At 45.4% G+C, this 17,720-nt stretch overlaps 1 protein-coding gene across 2 annotated transcripts in view; it reads right to left on the reverse strand.

Moving 5' to 3' along the window:
• Positions 1–17,720, reverse strand: part of IPO13 (importin 13) — a 627,153-nt gene that overhangs the window by 123,452 nt on the left and 485,981 nt on the right. For both annotated transcript variants that reach the window (XR_015307559.1, XM_086953190.1), the window contains exon 14: positions 7,792–7,888. Coding sequence is in view for 1 of the 2 variants with exons in the window: in XM_086953190.1 (XP_086809316.1) it covers positions 7,792–7,888 (97 nt within the window). In the remaining variant the exon portion in view is untranslated. The remainder of the gene's footprint in view (positions 1–7,791; positions 7,889–17,720) is intronic.

Raw genomic sequence — 17,720 nt, forward strand, 5'->3', positions numbered from 1 at the left:
GACATTTCATGTCAACGGAGAGCTTCTGATACCCACACGAAATCCTACTGAGTGAAGGATACTGTTAATGGAATTTGTGATTGTTTGGTAGTGCTGTGTATTAAGTGAGTCACTTGAATCACTGAAACATGTCAATGCCCTGCTGTGGAGGTCTAGAGTTGCTAGGGAAGATGCAGGTCCTGGTGAGGTGTGTAATAACATTCTTAGCATGAGAGTCTGGGTGGGCCCAGAGAGGTTATAGCACTACCTGGACACACACATGCTCCTTTGTAACACAGAAGCTGCCTGAACATCACCAACCTGGTTTAGATTCATGTATACATACTTCTGGTACTAACCCTAACATGGATGCTATATTAAGTACCAGGACAAGTTCTTTACCTCTGCATCTTCACAGCCAAACAGAAGTTACTTTTTATATAAAGGAAAGGCCCAGGGGCCAGATCAAGTCAGTTCATCCAGATATTCACAAGATATAGCAACACACACCTATGTGAAATAGAATTAATTATGGTGCCATGATTGTTTTGACAATGTGGCTTTCACAACCAATGTTAAGATGCCTCATCCTGTCAATGCCGCCTGCACATCTGGTAGGTAATTCATGTGCAAAATTAAGGGATGGTAAGTAATGGTGGAATCATTCAAATTGAAAATTAAACACCTAACCCACCTGAAAACAGATGTCCCAGTTGTTACTCTCCCAAAGCTCGACTTGGGAAATGCCTCACCTCGCTCAAGGCAATATTTCACTCAGCGGCTAGACTCAATAGAATTCGACTTCATCACACACATTCCACATAACCTGCTTAGACTACCCTTACTAGCAAGACCCAAGTTCAAATTATACTGGTTCAACTTTATAAATGCACTTGAACAAATGCAGTCGCAAAATTCATCATTTTATCTAGCTGGCCCCAACTTCAATGAGCCTAAAGGACAAAGCATTCATGTCTGCTCCCATGCTAGTAAGTGCCTTTACACAAGTGTATTTAAGTAAGAGAAAGAGATCGCTTCCAGTCATAAAAAGCAACTCAGCAAACTACTCGCATGAGCTGGTCACTATTTCAGACAGAGCAAGGAGGCAAAAAGTAGAAGTTCCCTATTTCTTGAAGCACCTCAACTCAAGCGCCCTATGCTCCGAAATGCTTGTACACCGGTGCAATGCCCTCTGCTTGAAACTTTCTCCCTCATGTTTAGGAAACACACATAATTCATTCTCAGATCTTCTACTTGAATTATTTGCTTTCTACTACACCATTGCTGACACTTTATGCGTCTCAATCTCGCCTACTTGCCAGATTCCAAAAGAGATTCGCTTAGGCCTGCTGCCACTATTGGTACTGTAACCTACTTCTCAATGATGTCTCGTTTATTTCTTGTAAAGCACTCCATACTCCTTGTGGCGCAGGTCCCCAAACAGAACTCTACATTGTTAATACGAAAGCAAATAATAATGAAAACAGCAAAATAGGAGAATTTGTTGCATCTGAGATGCCAAGTGCGCCTTGTGACTTCCAGGGCTGGAAGTCAGTGTTTGATGAGACTGCATCTGACACAGCAGTCTGGATATGAAGAAAAATAGAGAGCCCTTTGGAAATCCATTTCTTATGTTTGTTTAGTCACTGCTAAATCTACTAACAATTTGTTTTTAAAAGATGCTGCATTTGTCCTTTCCTTTTAAGATAACCCCTTTACAGAATTAGGTTATAGAATGTTAGGAAAAGGAACCTGTGGCAAGTGGGTCTCTGTAGAGTGCAGTGTCCACTGTAGAGTGCAGTGTCCACTGCCGGGTGCAGTGCCTGCTGACAGGTGCAGTGCCTTTTGAAGGGAGACCGCGGCCATCTGCAAGGAGCAACTGTGACAGCCGCAGTGAACAACAACAGTGGGCAGGGGAACCCTATTGCTTTAAGGAGCAGCGCTCTATTAAGGGAAGCAGTGTACTCTCCTGCACTAAGGTGCGGTACACCACAGCACAGAGTTGTGGTGCCCTACTACAGGGATCAGCAAATACCCATTGCGCGCACACACACACACAAACAGTGGTGCCCTATTGGGAGAATCAGTGGTGTTCGATTGTAGGAACAAGTGATGCCCTACTGCATGGAGCAGCGGTGCACTGTTCAAGACAGCAGTGGTGCCCGCCCTACTACAGGGAGCAGCATTGTTCCGTTGTCACAAACCGTGGTGCCCCACAGCAGGAAGCAGCGGTGCCCCACTACAGGAAGAAAGGGTGTCCTTCTGCATGGAGCAACGGTACCCTGCTTGAGGAACTGTTCTCATACGAGAAACATCCAAACAGGACATGGGATCCCGTTAGAGGGACCCATGGATCCGCTAAATACCAGACCCGGGCACCGAACATTTTAACTGGAGTTCGGTTCACCTGGACACAATCGACAGGAAATAGCAACTGAACCAGCTCACCTGAACCTCAGGATAGGAAATGAGCACACACTTCATTTCGTCTCTTGGTGGTCAGGATGTCTATGTACAAGGTGCCGAATACTTTGGTACATACACTAAGGCCTTCAGCAGAAGTGACTTTGATTATAAATTGGTGGTTATGGAGTGACCCTAAAGATATCAGAGGCTACAGCTCGCATGAAGATCACACCAGGGCACTTGCTATAGACCGTCACGCAACTTTCAAGATAGTCCTGTTGGGACACCAACGTATGGAGTTAATCATCGAAAGCCAGTCTGGTTTTTTGTGTGGGGTCACGATATCACACTATTGGCACTTGTACTAGAGGCAAAAACAAGTTGCGTGGACCAGTCCTCACCGGGCCATTCAGAGATGAGGGTGCACCACGTGGGGAATTGAGAGGCAGGGGTGCAGTCAGGTGATGAAGGACCAACTCGGGCACAGCATGAGAATGAACAGAGTCCATTGCTAGCTTTTAATCAAGATTTCACACAGAAACTATCATCTTTTAAAGGACCATCCTCACTGGGACTATTGGAATTTGGGAGGTATTTTTTGTTTCAGATCTGAAATATCTCAATCGGATGTGATCTACCATCGTCATAGTCCCAACGATGATTGGGGAATGTGGGTGGTGGAAGGTTGAACTGCTTAGTACAGTGAAGTGAGGGCGACTGGTCGCTACTCTAGGCTATAAGGATGTGAGCAGAAATGGATTTACATTGCAAGATAGCAATAATGTTAGTCACGGCCAATGAAGACTCGTCCTCGTAGTTTGCAGCTGTCACTGAGGTTCTAATGGTATAATCTGTCCCTGTGTCAGCATACAGGGGTGTGAGTTGGCGTCTGGTTATCGAGAGTGAAGACTGTCCATCACCCAAGGGTGAACCTCAGTCATCTGTATCGGCATGTCCAGTGGAGGCCACAATGGAGGCAGGAGCAGCTTCGTAGTTATCCAAGCCTTGCTCTGACAGCATGCACTCTCCAAGAAGCAGAGAGTAGAGATTCAATCTCCAGGTGGGGGAATTCGTGCTCCAAAGTGGATGCCTCGTAACTCCCTTCCACTACGGTAAGATGTTCTCTCTTATCCAAATAAACATTTGTCCACTGTGAGCCTTCACGCTAAACGCCTCATCGAGTGATGGGGTTAGAACAGGAGCGTAGTTGGAAGCATGAACTATTCAGGACGAAGGATGCAAGTCCTGATGTCTGGGGAGAATCAAAGCTGCAGGAGGCGAGCTGCCTTCTTCTAAAGGGAATCCCTTCACCCATCAAAATTCCTGGGCAATTATCCTTCTATTGATTCAATCTCTTCTTCTTCCTTTACACACACTGAAAAATACACCACCTGCTAATACACTGGAAAAAGCACAACTGAAAGAATAGACCAGCTGTGAAACTATCAATCATGCATACACAGTGAAGATTCCAGGTGGAGCTGAGAGAAAAATGAAAAGTAGACTAACAGAACATAAGAGAAACATTAGCATTAAAAATCCCAAATCGAGCTTGGCAATTTATTTCTTGGAATCCAAATACAACATCACTCAAAAGAAATTCCAAACACTGGAAGCAGTACCACACAGGGAGGAGTAAGACTTAAGAAAAACATTACCTGAAAAGGAGATTTACTGGATAAAGAGACAGGGTAGAGTCTGAAAGGGACTCAATGATAGAGTCAAAATCAAACTTTTTTTAAATAAACTGTATAATCACATATTTCATGTTATTTACTTTTTCAATATAATAATCATATTGCGCACACTATGAAACACTTATGTGTTTCATACTGCATATATATTTTACACAAACTGGAAGGATTTTTGACTGGACAAACGTTTCCCATTGACCTCTTATAGGCTTACCATAAATAGCCCTACCTGAGCTGCTACAATACGGACACTCGAGCGTATTTTCATAGATGATTTGATTAGTACCCTTTAAAATACATCCCTCACCTTAATGTCCTGGAGATATTTGATAACATGGATTAAAACCTAAAACTATAGTTACTTAAAATTACTTTGAATATTTTTCACTCGTAGGTTAGGACTTTCCCATTTAAACATCGACCAGAGAGTAGTCCCTACACATCAATTGAGCCTATTTATCTATACTACTATTATAAAGGAAGAACTTTGAGGCTTTGAGGCAGGTAAACTCGGGAACCACAGCGCCAATCCACACACTCGATACATCGTTGTAATCCTCAGGTAGTGCAGATGGACATAGGCTATATAAAGTTAAAAAATACGTTATATTAAAAAAATTAACATTATAAAAAATGTAGTCCCCTCGTAGTAGCGCCGGCCGCGACCTGCGTGCTGACGTCAGGAGCGCGGGGAGGTGCGGCGTCCAGGAGCGCGAGGAGGAGCGGCGGACATGGCGCGGGGGAGGAGCGGTGACGAGCGGCGGACATGGCGCGAGGGAGGAGGTGAGGAGCAGCGGACCGGCGGGAGGAGCGGTGACCAGCAGTGAGGAGCGGTGAACTGAGGAGCGGCGGATAAGGTGAGGCTCCGGGGGACAATGTCGGGCAGGCGGAGGTCAGGGCAGGCGGGGGACGGGGACTTACACCAATACAGTAGGATAGAATTTAGGTCGGCTGAGGTAAGGCTCCGGGGGACAATGTCGGGCCAGGCGGGGGTCGGGGCAGGCGGGAGACGGGGAATTACACCAAAACAGAAGGGTACAATTTACATCGGCTGAGGAAAGGCTCCCTGGGGACAATGTCGGGGCAGGCGGGGGTCGGGGCAAGCTGGCGATGGGGACTTACAGCATCTGCCATGGAGATTTATGCAGAGCGCCTCAACACTGGGCCTTTGTGACATCTGGGGGACAATGTCGGGGCAGGCGGGGATCGGGGCAGGCGGGGGACGGAGCGGCCGGGGGCCTGGGCTGCTGGGCAATGTCGGGGCAGGCGGGGAAGCCTGATTGCTCCCGGACAAGGTCGGGACGGGCTGCTAGTTAAATATATTTCTGTAAGGCACTTTTTTTTAAGTCCTTGTGAATTTTGTGGTTTTCGGCCACACTTAGGGAATCCCTTACAGCACCACACGCTTAATATGAGGCCAATTTTTCAGATTTTAAAGCATGGACTTTTTTTCTATTATAATTACTATATAATTGTAGCACACCACCAATGTAGTATTCTTTTAAAACGTCTATTTTTATTGGGTTTAGCTAACTTCTTTATTCAATTATTATATATTTTACATCAGCCCTTTAATTTTATTTTACAACAAGGTGCTTGTACTTTTGTATACTTCACTAGACCCCCTTATTTATTTTATAAAGTTTTATATAGTCATTACCCTAAGCATAAACATGGGACTTTGAGTGTCTTTACATAGGCAAAGACTTTATATGACCCTTTAGTCACTACTCTAAACACACACATATAGGACTTTGGGTTTCTCGACATACTTGAGTGACATTCAATACGGCACGCATTCAAAATGCCCACATGCGTCTTTAACAGTCCTGTTGAACCGATACATTTAAAAATGTGCTCTACCGAACAGTTATAGCATCCCTTCTATGCACAAATCCTTCTGCTTTGCAATTCATTTATAATTTCCCTATTTTAATTGAGCTTGATCATTTTGTTTAATTTTTTCCGAATTTACAAAAATGATGCATTAATGTTTATTTATCTCTCGCAAAAGACCTTAATGGATCTCAAATGGATTGGGGCAACACAAAATGTTTTCAATACAATACGGATTTACCAGGAAGACACATATTACAAAAGAGAAAAACAATTTAATGAGACTCAACTAAACTTTTATATTATTATGAATCCATGCACTTACTAAGAATGCTTGAAGAGAAGAGCATACTTTGGGCTGAATAACTGATACAGGAAGGAATTCCGACTTTCATTAAGAAGAGATTGAAAGAAGAGAAGGCTAACTGTGCAGGAATGGTAATGGCATGAAGGGGCTTCCTGCAGGAAGAGGCAGCTCATGCAATTGTGTGTTCCAGGGACAGTAGCTACTGCTTCAGAGCACCCCTAGAAATGAGTAAAATTGCCTAATAATGACAGTTCAACTTGTAGGATATTTATAGCATTGCACATTTGGAGGATCTCAAGTGCTTCATCTTTTGAACAGAAGAAAAGAAAACAAGATATCTTAGTACAGCAACAATCGGAAGTCACTTGGCTCACACAACTGTCATGTTCGATTCACGGTGTGTTATTTCTAGAACCCACCCTGTGTACTCCCTAGTTCTATACACATTTGTTGCTAACAAACTTGGCCTTCAGCTGACAACAGTAGTGGTGACTTGGCTTCTGAAGGGTTGCTGGTCGTGTTCTCCTAAGCTAGTCAGCTGGAGCTGTTCTAGGACAGTTGTCTAAATTAGGAGTGTGTTCAACCTTTCCAGCTGGTACAATCCAAAATGTCATTCACATGGTTCTTATGCCCACTACAGCATACAGCGTGCATCAGTGGTACAATGCACTTGAGTCACCGGCTCTCTACACTGTGAGCAATGACATTTTTCTTCCGCTTCCACATAAAAATTATTCCACTTCAGTGTCAAGGAAGGTGCGAAAATCTCTGCTTTTATTTCACCTGTTTTTGTTTGTTTTTTAAAATTATTTTTGTGATACAGCTTTTTGATTTTTTACTTTTTGTACAAAGATACAGAATTCCCCTTTAGAAGGCTGCAGCTTTCCATTTTATTTCTTTTAAACTTTTGATGCCTGTTGCATGTGTTTGCAAAGAAAATAATTAAGACAATATTGCAAGCTTGCCAAGGTCAGACTGATTGGCTTTGCCAATCCTTGCTAAGTATTGTAGTAGAACTATTCTTCAAGTAATCTAAATCCCTAACTGTCAAATTGATAGTGGTTTGTGAGTTGAGATCACAAAAACACATTTTTGAGACTATATATGGAGTACAAAATCTTTGCCTCAAGCAATTTCTCTCATCACCAGCTCATCCATGAAGTCACCACAGTCCGGTATAACAAAGAGGTAATAACTGACGAACAATATAAAATTTGCAATCTAACTCTGAGGAAGCGGTTTCAAAGGCAAATGTGGATGAGCAGTACAGCCTTGAAAGAACAATCAAGCAGTGAGTGACACCAAAACAGTGCTTTCCCTGCTTCTTCAGAGCCCATCAGATGGTAGGAATCCAACTCTGGTGCAGAAAGACCATTGATGCTTGAAAAACAGGAGCCGCTATACATTCAGGTCAATCCGTCATGATAAAACAAAAATATAACTTCTGGAAAGATCAACACAACAACGTTTGCAAAATAAAATTTACCTAAAGAGATCAGAGGAGCATTCTGAAGAGAAGCTGCCACAGGGGGCAGAAGAGACTTCATTTTAGAAACTTAAGAGACATACCTTGTTGGAAGAGGGACAGCGTGACTGAGGAGACAAGGAGGAAGAGTGCCTTGATGGGTGGGAAGTGGGCGGGCTCGTGAGCAAAGATGTGCACCAGCTGAAAGAGTAACAATACTACTGGTTACTACACCAAGCATGAGAACAGCACTTTCACAAAGTAATACAAACTAATCACTAATTCCATAGAGACATCCTCTAGCAAGTACATTCCCTACCTATTAACCACTCACATAAATTAATGTAAGGAGATTCAATGGGGACATCCCACATTCCAAGGCTAGAGACTACTCAAACAAGGTAACGCAGAAGATTCAATGGGGACATTCTAAGGTGGACAAACAAGATGATGCAAGCAGTTTCAACTGGAAGATTTCCTATCCACATCGCTTCTCACACAAGGCATTTAATACGCAGACCCTTGGACATCCTTCATCAGAGACCATCCAAGCCCAGAAAGTGCTTGCGCAAGGTAACGAATATGCTACTTACCAGTATGCATCTGTTCTTGGCATGTAGAGCTGCTGACATTCATATCTGTGCATAGATCGCCGCCTAGTGTTGGGTCCGGATGATTGCACATTGTTGTCCTGGAAGAGTCTTCGAAGTATCAAGAGATAGGTGGCTCCTCCCCTGGACTACAGTGCGCATGGGCATCCTCTCCATCCCCAGATTGTTTTTCGCCATTGTGGCAGAGATGGAGTGTAGTACTGTAAGTGATGACCATGCTAAGAGTAATTCCGAGTGCTGCAGCCACTACAGGTGCCGGGGAAGATGGCGGGCGATATGAATGTCAGCAGCCCTACATGCCAAGAACAGATGCACACTGGTAAGTAGCATATTCGGTTCGAGGCATGTGGGCTGCTGAATTCATATCTGTGCATAGAATATATAGCAGTCCCTCCATTAGCGGCGGCTGCCCGTGCCAGCAGCAGCAGTCTGAAAAAGTGTTTTTAGAACAGCCTGTCCTACAGCTGCCTGCTGTTTGGAGTGCACATCTACGCAGTAGTGTTTAGTAAATGTGTGTAGGGTAGACCATGTGGCTGCTCTACAGATCTCCTCTAAAGGAATGTTACCCAGGAATGCCATGCAGGCCCCTAAATTTCGTGTTGAGTGGGGTCTTGGGGGAATCGTTAATGTGCGCTTAGCCTTTTGATAGCAAATTTGTATGCACTTAACGATCCACCTGGCTATACCTGCTTTTGAAATGGGGTTGCCTTTGTGTTGTGGTGAGAAGGCAACAAACAGCTGTTTTGTCTTCCTTTGTCCTATCAATGTAGTACACAACAGCTCTTTTGACATCTAGTGTGTGGAGCATTCTTTCTGCTACTGAAACTGGATTCTGGAAGAACACTGGCAGTTCTATAGTTTGATTTATATGGAACTGTGAAGCCACCTTAGGCAGAAACTTAGGGTTAGTGCGCAGTACCACCCTGTTGGAGTGAATCTGTATGAATGGCTCTTGGATAGTTAGTGCTTGAAGTTCATTAACTCTTCGTAGCGATGTAATTGCTATTAGAAAAGCCACTTTCCACGTTAAGAATTGTATCTCGCATGAGTGGAGAGGCTCAAAAGGTGGACCCATCAGTCTGGTAAGGACCACATTTAGGTTCCATACAGGTGCTGGTGGGTGTCTGGGAGGAATAACTCGTTTGAGTCCTTCCAGAAAAGCTTTGATGGCAGGTACTCTGAAAAGTGAGAGATGCCGTCTGTTCTGGAGATAAGCTGCTATTGCGGATAAATGTATACCTTTGGAAGCGTAGGCCAGATTGCATTTGTATAGATGTAATAGATAACAGATGATGTTTTGAGTAGATGCATCTAGCGGATTAATGTCATTATTGGTACAATAAATGACGGAACGCTTCCATTTGGCTGCATAGCATGCTCTAGTAGTGGGCCTCCTTGCCTCCTTTATGATATCCATACAGTCAGGAGGCAGGTTGAGGTAGACAAATTCTAAGACCTCAGGAGCCAGATTGCCAGGTTGAGCTGTTGCGGATCTGGATGCTGAATGTCGCCATGGTTTTGCGTCAAGAGTCTGGGTGTGAGGTGCAGTCTTTGATGCGGTACCACGGAGAGTTCTAGAAACGTGGTGTACCATGGTTGGCGTGCCCACGTTGGAGCAACCAGGATGAGAGTCATCGAGTGTTGCCTCAGTTTGCGTGCCACTAGCGGTATTAGCGGTGCTGGTGGAAAAGTGTACTGCCTGACCAGTTCATCCATATCGCATTTCCCTGCGACTGTGGGTGTGGGAACCTGGCGGCAAAGCTTTGGCATTTTGCGTTTTCCTTCGTGGCGAATAGTTCTATCTCTGGATGACCCCACTGCTGGAAGTAAGGGCGGAGTACTGACGGATGTATCTCCCACTTGTGCATTTGGTGGCTGTGCCTGCTGAGCAGGTCCGCCATCTGATTGTCCTTGCCTGGGAGGTGTTCTGCCATGAGGAAGATGTTTCTCTGAATGGCCCACTTCCACATGCTCTGAGCCAGAAGAGACAACTGCGGAGAGTGTGTGCCTCCCTGCTTCTGTATGTAGTACATGGCAGTCATGTTGTCTGTCCGGATCAACACCACTTTGTTGCACAAATGTACCTTGAATGCTTTCATCGCCATGAAGATTGCCATCAGTTCCAGAAGGTTGATGTGCATCTTCCTTTGCTGTATTGTCCATAGTCCCTGCACTGTGTCGTGGAGTACATGAGCTACCCATCCCTGGAGAGATGCGTTAGTTGTCAGTATTATCTGTGGCACAGGCTCTTGGAACGGTCGGCCCCTGAAAAGGTTTTGTGTATTCCACCAATGCAGAGAGTTGTATGCGCGACCAGTCACCAACACTAGGTCTTTTACTTGTCCTTGAGCCTGATTCCACTGACGTGCTAAACACTCCTGAAGCGGACACATGTGTAGTCTCGCGTGCGGAACTATGAAGATGCAGGAGGCCATCATGCTTATAAACTGCATGAACACTCGTGCTGGAAGCGAGTGTTGTGGTCTGAATTTTTGTATCAGCAATTGAATGCTGTCGATTCTCACTGAATTTGGCTGTGCTTTGGCTGCCATAGTGTCTATTGTCGCGCCCAAGTACTGCCGTACGTGGGCGGGCTGAAGGTGGGACTTTGGATAATTCAGTGAAAGCCCCAGATTAGGAAGTAGGTGAATGGTGTGGGACATGTGGGTGGCACATTGCTGGGCCGACTTTGCTTGGACAAGCCAGTCGTCCAGATAAGGGTAGACGTGAATATTTTGTCTCCGTAGGTGAGCAGCCACTGTTGCTAGGCACTTGGTAAACACCCTGGGTGCTGTTGTTACTCCGAAGGGGAGAACTTTGAACTGATAATGTTGACCCTGAATGGTAAATCTGAGATATTTTCATTGTGACGGGTGTACTGGTATATAGAAATAGGCATCCTTTAGATCTAGTATTGCGAGGAAATCTCCCTGACTGAGCAACGGTAGAACCTGCTGTAATGTGAGCATAAGAAAGTGTTCTGACAGGATGTACTCGTTTAGGGGCCTGAGGTCCAGTATGGGTCTGAGGGACCCGTCCTCGTTTGGGATTAAGAAGTACAGCGAGTACACCCCTGTACCTCTTTGTTCCACAGGCACGAGCTCTATGGCTCCTTTTTGCAGCATGCTGACTACTTCCTGCTGTAATAATTGTATATGCTCTGCGGACATAGGACTGTGTCTTGGGGGTAAGTTGGGTGGAGTGGATGTTAACTCCAGACAAAAACTGTGCTGACTAAGCTGTCTCACCCACCTGTCTGTGGCAATGGATTTCCATACTGGCAGGAACTGTTGTAGTCTCCCCCCGACCGGTGTTGTATGGTCGGGGGGCAGTGACAAGACGTCACTGTTTGTTGGTGGTGGAGGATCGGGAGTTATTGTTTCCACAACGTCTGCCCTTGGTGCTGTTTCCACGGTAGCCACCCCCATTGGTCTGGTTGTAGATGGTCTGCGTGCCTCCCTTACTATACTGTACCTGCTGGGACACTTGGCCTCTGGAAGCTCCTCTATTGTTGGAGCGACAAAAAAAACGACCCCTGAACTGCTGGGACTGAAGAGCTCCCATAGACTTTACAGTCTCTGTGTCCTTTTTAATTTTTTCCAAGGTGGTGTCCACTTCTGGGCCAAATAAGTGATCAGGGTTAACTGGTTGATGGAGTATGGTGGTTTGTATTTCAGGCTTGAAGCCGGAGATTCTCAGCCAGGCGTGTCTACGCAACATATCGCTCGTATTAATCGCCCTGGCCGCAGTGTCTGCTACGTCTAGTGCACATTTAACCGCATGTGCGCTAGCGCAATTCTGCTCCTGTGCTGAGTTTTTTAAAACCGCACTTTACGTAACGAGCTGGGCTCGTCATCAGCGTGCGAGGAGGCTACGCCATGACGAGCCCAGCTCGTCATCAGCGTGGAAGGGGTTAATAGACGCATTGGAAATAAGTTTTCCTTCCTGAATTAGCATTTCTGCTGCCTCTTTGTACTCATCTGGCAAGTGTTGTAACAGGGTTTCAAGTGTATCATAATCAGCCCTGTCGTATCTGGCTAAGAGTGCCTGTGTGTTGGAGATTCGCCAGACATTGGCCGCTTGAGCCGCCACCCTTTTCCCTGAGGCTTCTAGCACTTTGGACTCCTTGTCAGGGGGAGGAGCATCACCCGTGGTTTGCGAGTTCGCTCTCTTATGAGCATTGGAAACAACTAGCGAGTCCAATGGCAACTGTCCCTTGATATACGGTGCTGACTTGTATTTCTTCTCAATCCTGGGGTTTACCACTCTGGCCCTTGTGGTCTCCTTAAAGATGTCTCCAGCGTGTTTCAGGACACCTTTTAGCATGGGTAGAATTTTGACAGTTCTCTCAGAGGTTGAGAAGGTGTCAAATAAAAAATCCTCCTCAATAGGGTCAGTATGAAGTGGGACATCGTGATTTTTTGCTGCCATCTCAATAAGTGCGTTGAACGCAGCCGTGTCTTCTGTTGGTGATGTCTTAACAGCATAGACATTGCTGTCAGGGGCAGTTCATGGCTCCCCTGGGTCAACAGCGTCTGTCCAGGGTTCATTGTGGTCTTCTGGATCAGTGTCGATAGGAAAATTATATTCCTCATTGTAAGCATCTTCTACATCCGCATCTGAATGTGTGGGTGAGGAAAAACCAGGCTCTTGTCCATATGGTTGCAGAGGTTCAGACAGAAGAAGTGACGTTGCTGAATCCCTCTTTCTTTAATGGAATCTTGTAGGACTCCATTGGCTGTTCTGGGACGATCTTCCGCTTGTGAATGGAAAGTCTACCAGTTTCAGCGTCAATGAATTGCCTTGGTTGGTCTTCCTGGAGAGGCTGTCGATGCTTTGTGGCCTCTTCAGTAGTTGTTGCCTTTTTCCCCACGGACACCTTTTTGGTCGGGTCGACACCCTTATGAGGGGCGAACGCCTTAGGCGTTACCGGTGGCGGCAGTATAAACTTTATCGGTGCTGATGCCTTTGGAGTCTTGCTGACTGTTTTTGAGGGCGGAGCGGCCTTCGGTCCGACAGCTATAGCCTTTCTTTTATGCGCTGCAGCGAGTCCGACACTTGCTTTGAGATAGAGGCGGATGGTTGTGTTGACTCGACAGGATCTTTAGAGTCACGGTGTGTTTTGTGCTCAATGTCCTTGCCGACTTTCGCCTTGTCGAGTTGACGCTTAGGATCGGTAGCGTCCTGCGCATTGAGTCCTTTATTTGTGTCAACGGTCTGCGGCGCCGACGTCCTTGGGTCGATGTCCAGGACCTTTTTCTTCAGTGCCCCGGATTGCGGCTCGACAATTTTTAGCGACCTCTCCGGGTCGATAGCACTCTTTTGTTGCGTCAAAGCCGACGGTCCAGAAGCCTTCGATCCGACTAAAGTTACTTGCACTTTCGATTTGGTTTCCGGTGCTTTCGGATTTGTGGTCACCGATGTTGTTGGTTTCGATTTCGATCGATCGACGGCTCTTTAGAAATGTCCATAGCCGGGCCTTGAAGCGAGGCTGTAGAACCACTTGTCTGATCTTGGGTAAGGCCTTGTGGCGATCCCTCGACCTGAGCCTTATCGAGTGTTTCAGTTTCGACCCCCAAACCAGCGGGCGGGCCTAGCTCCTCGCTCGAGCTATCTTCTACGGCCCCAAAGGCCTCATCGTCTTCTCCTACCTCGTCGACGACTTCGTCAGGTTGGACCCTCTCCTCATCTTCTGCGTCATAAGTGGAGTCCACCTCCGACGCAGGATCCGACTGGATCTCTTGAACGTCCTGCTCGACCCCTTCATCGTCTTCGGCATCGAAGATGTTCACCGGGTCAGGCGCTGTCTGCTGCGCTTCCTTCCGCGCCGCGCGTCGAAGGCGAAGACTTTTCTTGGACCGGAACCAAGAACAAGCCATACAGCTGGCTTCATCGTGATCCGGGGACAAGCACTTGTTGCACACCGGGTGGACGTCGATGTGAGAATACTGGGAGTTGCAAACGGGACACCTCTTGAATGGGCTCCGTTCCATTTCGATCGTCGATAAAGCCTCTGGCGTCGACCTTTGGAGCTGAATAGCCAAGCGGCTATTCCTTGACGCCCGGCTCGAGAATTGAGCTGGAACGAGTACTCGGCACCGATCGCAAAGACAATACTGACGATACCTATAGGCCTTTTGGCCAAAAAGAAAGTTTTCTATCGATTCCAAACTTGAGTTAGTAAATATACATCCGAACCCAATGGCGGAAAAAAATAATCTGGGGATGGAGAGGATGCCCATGCGCACTGTAGACCAGGGGAGGAGCCACCTATCTCGTGATACTTCGAAGACTCTTCCAGGACAACAATGTGCAATCATCCGGACCCAACACTATGCTGCGATCTATGCACAGATATGAATTCAGCAGCCCACATGCCTCGAACTACAAGCTTATTCTATTGATACATCATTCACATCTGACATTCCAAGCCTAGATACAGCTCAAGCATGTTGTGCATGAAAATGTGACTGGAATTTGCTACACAGCGGAGATTTCCTAAGCAGACCCTCACTCACACAAGGTAATGGATCCAAAGAGAACTCTTCACTGCTCACACACTATAGTACAGGCATATTCTATCGGTACACTCCTCACTGGGGACATTCCAAGCCCAAACAAGATGATGTATGCAGACTAGAGGGGGACATACAAGGTAATGCTAGCTTATTCCACTGGACCTTCAAACTTTACAAAACACTGTCCAAACAATGCATGCAGATCCAATGGGGACATCCTCCACGGAGGTCATTCCAAGGTTAAACACAGCTTCACAGATGTACAGTCACATGGGGTATCCAACATCATGGACATTCCATGCTAGACATCGCTCGCACATGGGAACACAAGGTTATTTATTGGGACATACTTCAATGGAGACATTTAGTGCATAAACACCATTCACGTAAAGTAATACATACATATTGGACGTGGGCATCCTTCCCTGGGGACATTCCATGTCAGACATCGCTCGCACATGGGAACACAAGGTTATTTATTGGGACATACTTCAATGGAGACATTTAGTGCATAAACACCATTCACGTAAAGTAATACATACATATTGGACGTGGGCATCCTTCCCCAGGGACATTTCATGTCAGACATCGCTCGCACATGGGAACACAAGGTTATTTATTGGGAACACAAGGTTATTTATTGGGACATACTTCAATGGAGACATTTAGTGCATAAACACCATTCACGTAAAGTAATACATACATATTGGACGTGGGCATCCTTCCCCAGGGACATTCCATGTCAGACATCGCTCGCACATGGGAACACAAGATTACTTTATTGGGGCATACTTTAACAGAGACATTCAACATGAACACTACTCGCGAAAAGTAATACATGCATACTGAATGAGGACATCCTTCACCTGGGACAGTCCTAACACGGTGATATTCCCACAAGTGACACATGCATCCACAATCTGGACGCCATCTCCACTAACACGGCTCCCACATGGTAATACATGTAGATTCAAAGGGAGGGGTATTCTGCCCATAAGGACAGAAAAGACTCTGGGATGATCGGTCTCCAATGCAATTACTTAATTTTACTATAGAGAAAGGACTAAGGTCTTGCAATGGCAGATCCCCTTCAGATCTTGAATGCTCTAATACTTTATGGGGCCTTTCCTCATTCCGGATAGATTACATTATGATAAATTCTGCTTATTGGGCATACGTGCAGGAATTTAAAGTTGATGACAGAAGAGAAAGTGATCATTTCCCTAGGTGTTTAGATCTCACAGGGAAATACTTCATGCTACATTCATTGATACAACCTGGAACAGGCACAGAGGTCATACAGCATATAGGGAGCAATAACAGAAGGGCAGTAAAATGGCCATCTATAATGGAAAAGGTAGAACCTTTAACTTTATTTATAATATCTTAAGTGACCTCATATCGCTCTTTTTAAAAGAGTGCCCTGAAATCATACCCATAACACAGATCCACCAAAAGTTGGTAGAAAATATAAAACCCTACCTAACTAAATCTGAGACTGGGAAGGCCAAACATAGTAACAAGTTGTGGTTGTCTAACCCATGGTTCGACAAAGAATGTGCAGCGGCCAAACAACGTCTCATTAGGGCCTTGCAAACCAAGGAGATAGTTATGATCAGGCAAGAAAGAAACGCATATAACAAAGTTCTGAAAGTAGCCCGTAGAAACTGGGAAGATGCTAGTTGGGAAGAATTGATAACGGCTTCAAAGGCAGGTGATCAATCTTTGTTTTGGCGGATTATTGCCAATGGTAATACATTAAGTAACCCGGCCCAAGACTATAATCTGGACCCTTGTACCTGGCATAGAGATTTTGCCCTTCTATATGCCCCTCAAGCTATAATAATCAGAGATCCCACATGTAGCATTGAGGATCTCATGACGTCAAATGAGATTGCACCATTACAATTCAGCATAGAAGGTACCACACTGGCCATGGCTGCTATTAAGTCATCGAAAGCTCCTGGCCCTGATAAGATACCGGGTGACCTCTTTAAACAAGTGCCTGAGGTGTGGGCCCCATATATTAATCTTTTATGCAATGCAATTGCTATAGGCCAGCCCATTCCAGAATCTTGGAAGGGCACGGAGATTGTCCCGATATACAAGAAGGGCTGCAGGGACGATCCCGCTAATTACAGACCTATCAGTTTGATAGATATAACACAAAAGGTTTATGCCAAACAGATCCTAGATAAGTTAAATGACTTGATGAGTGAAAACAATGTACTTTCCCCATGTCAAGCGGGTTTTAGAAGGAGACCCAGTACCATAGACCAAGTGTTCAGGTTCTTAACTATAGCCTGGAAAAACACAAGGCTAAGATCTGGCCACTTCTACGTAGCCTTTATTGATTTAAAGGCTACATTCGATTAAATCCCCAGAGATCTGTTATGGTTAAATTTAATACAGCAGGGGGTACCAAAAAATATTCAAGTTCAGTAAGTTAGGATTCATGAGGATAACTTAAAAAAAGTAAGTTGTGGCGGGGGGGGGGCACACAGACGAGATACCAGTCAAGAGAGGTGTGCACCAGGGCTGCATCCTGGCACCAACTCTGTTCCTCCTATACGTTAATGATATGGTTGAGTTCGTGCAAAAACCCAAACACGATTCCCCAAAACTAGGAGGGAACCATATTTGTGCATTAACATTTGCCGACGACACAATTTTACTGTCGCTAACTCCAAAGGGCTTGCAAAATTTTCTAAATACTCTTGATGAATATTGCAAATTAAAAGGCTTGGTAATAAACCCAGTAAAAACTAAATAGATGTCCATAAGTGTTTTAAAAATGATATAAAGCTGGATGGAGCGATCTTAGAGCGTGTTTCCAGTTTTGTTTATCTCGAGGTAACCATTGATTCAAAACTTTCATGGAACCCAGAGACAACGAAATCGAGA

This window comes from Lissotriton vulgaris, chromosome 1_2 (assembly GCF_964263255.1).
Source record: "Lissotriton vulgaris chromosome 1_2, aLisVul1.2, whole genome shotgun sequence".
Lineage (NCBI taxonomy): Eukaryota > Metazoa > Chordata > Amphibia > Caudata > Salamandridae > Lissotriton > Lissotriton vulgaris.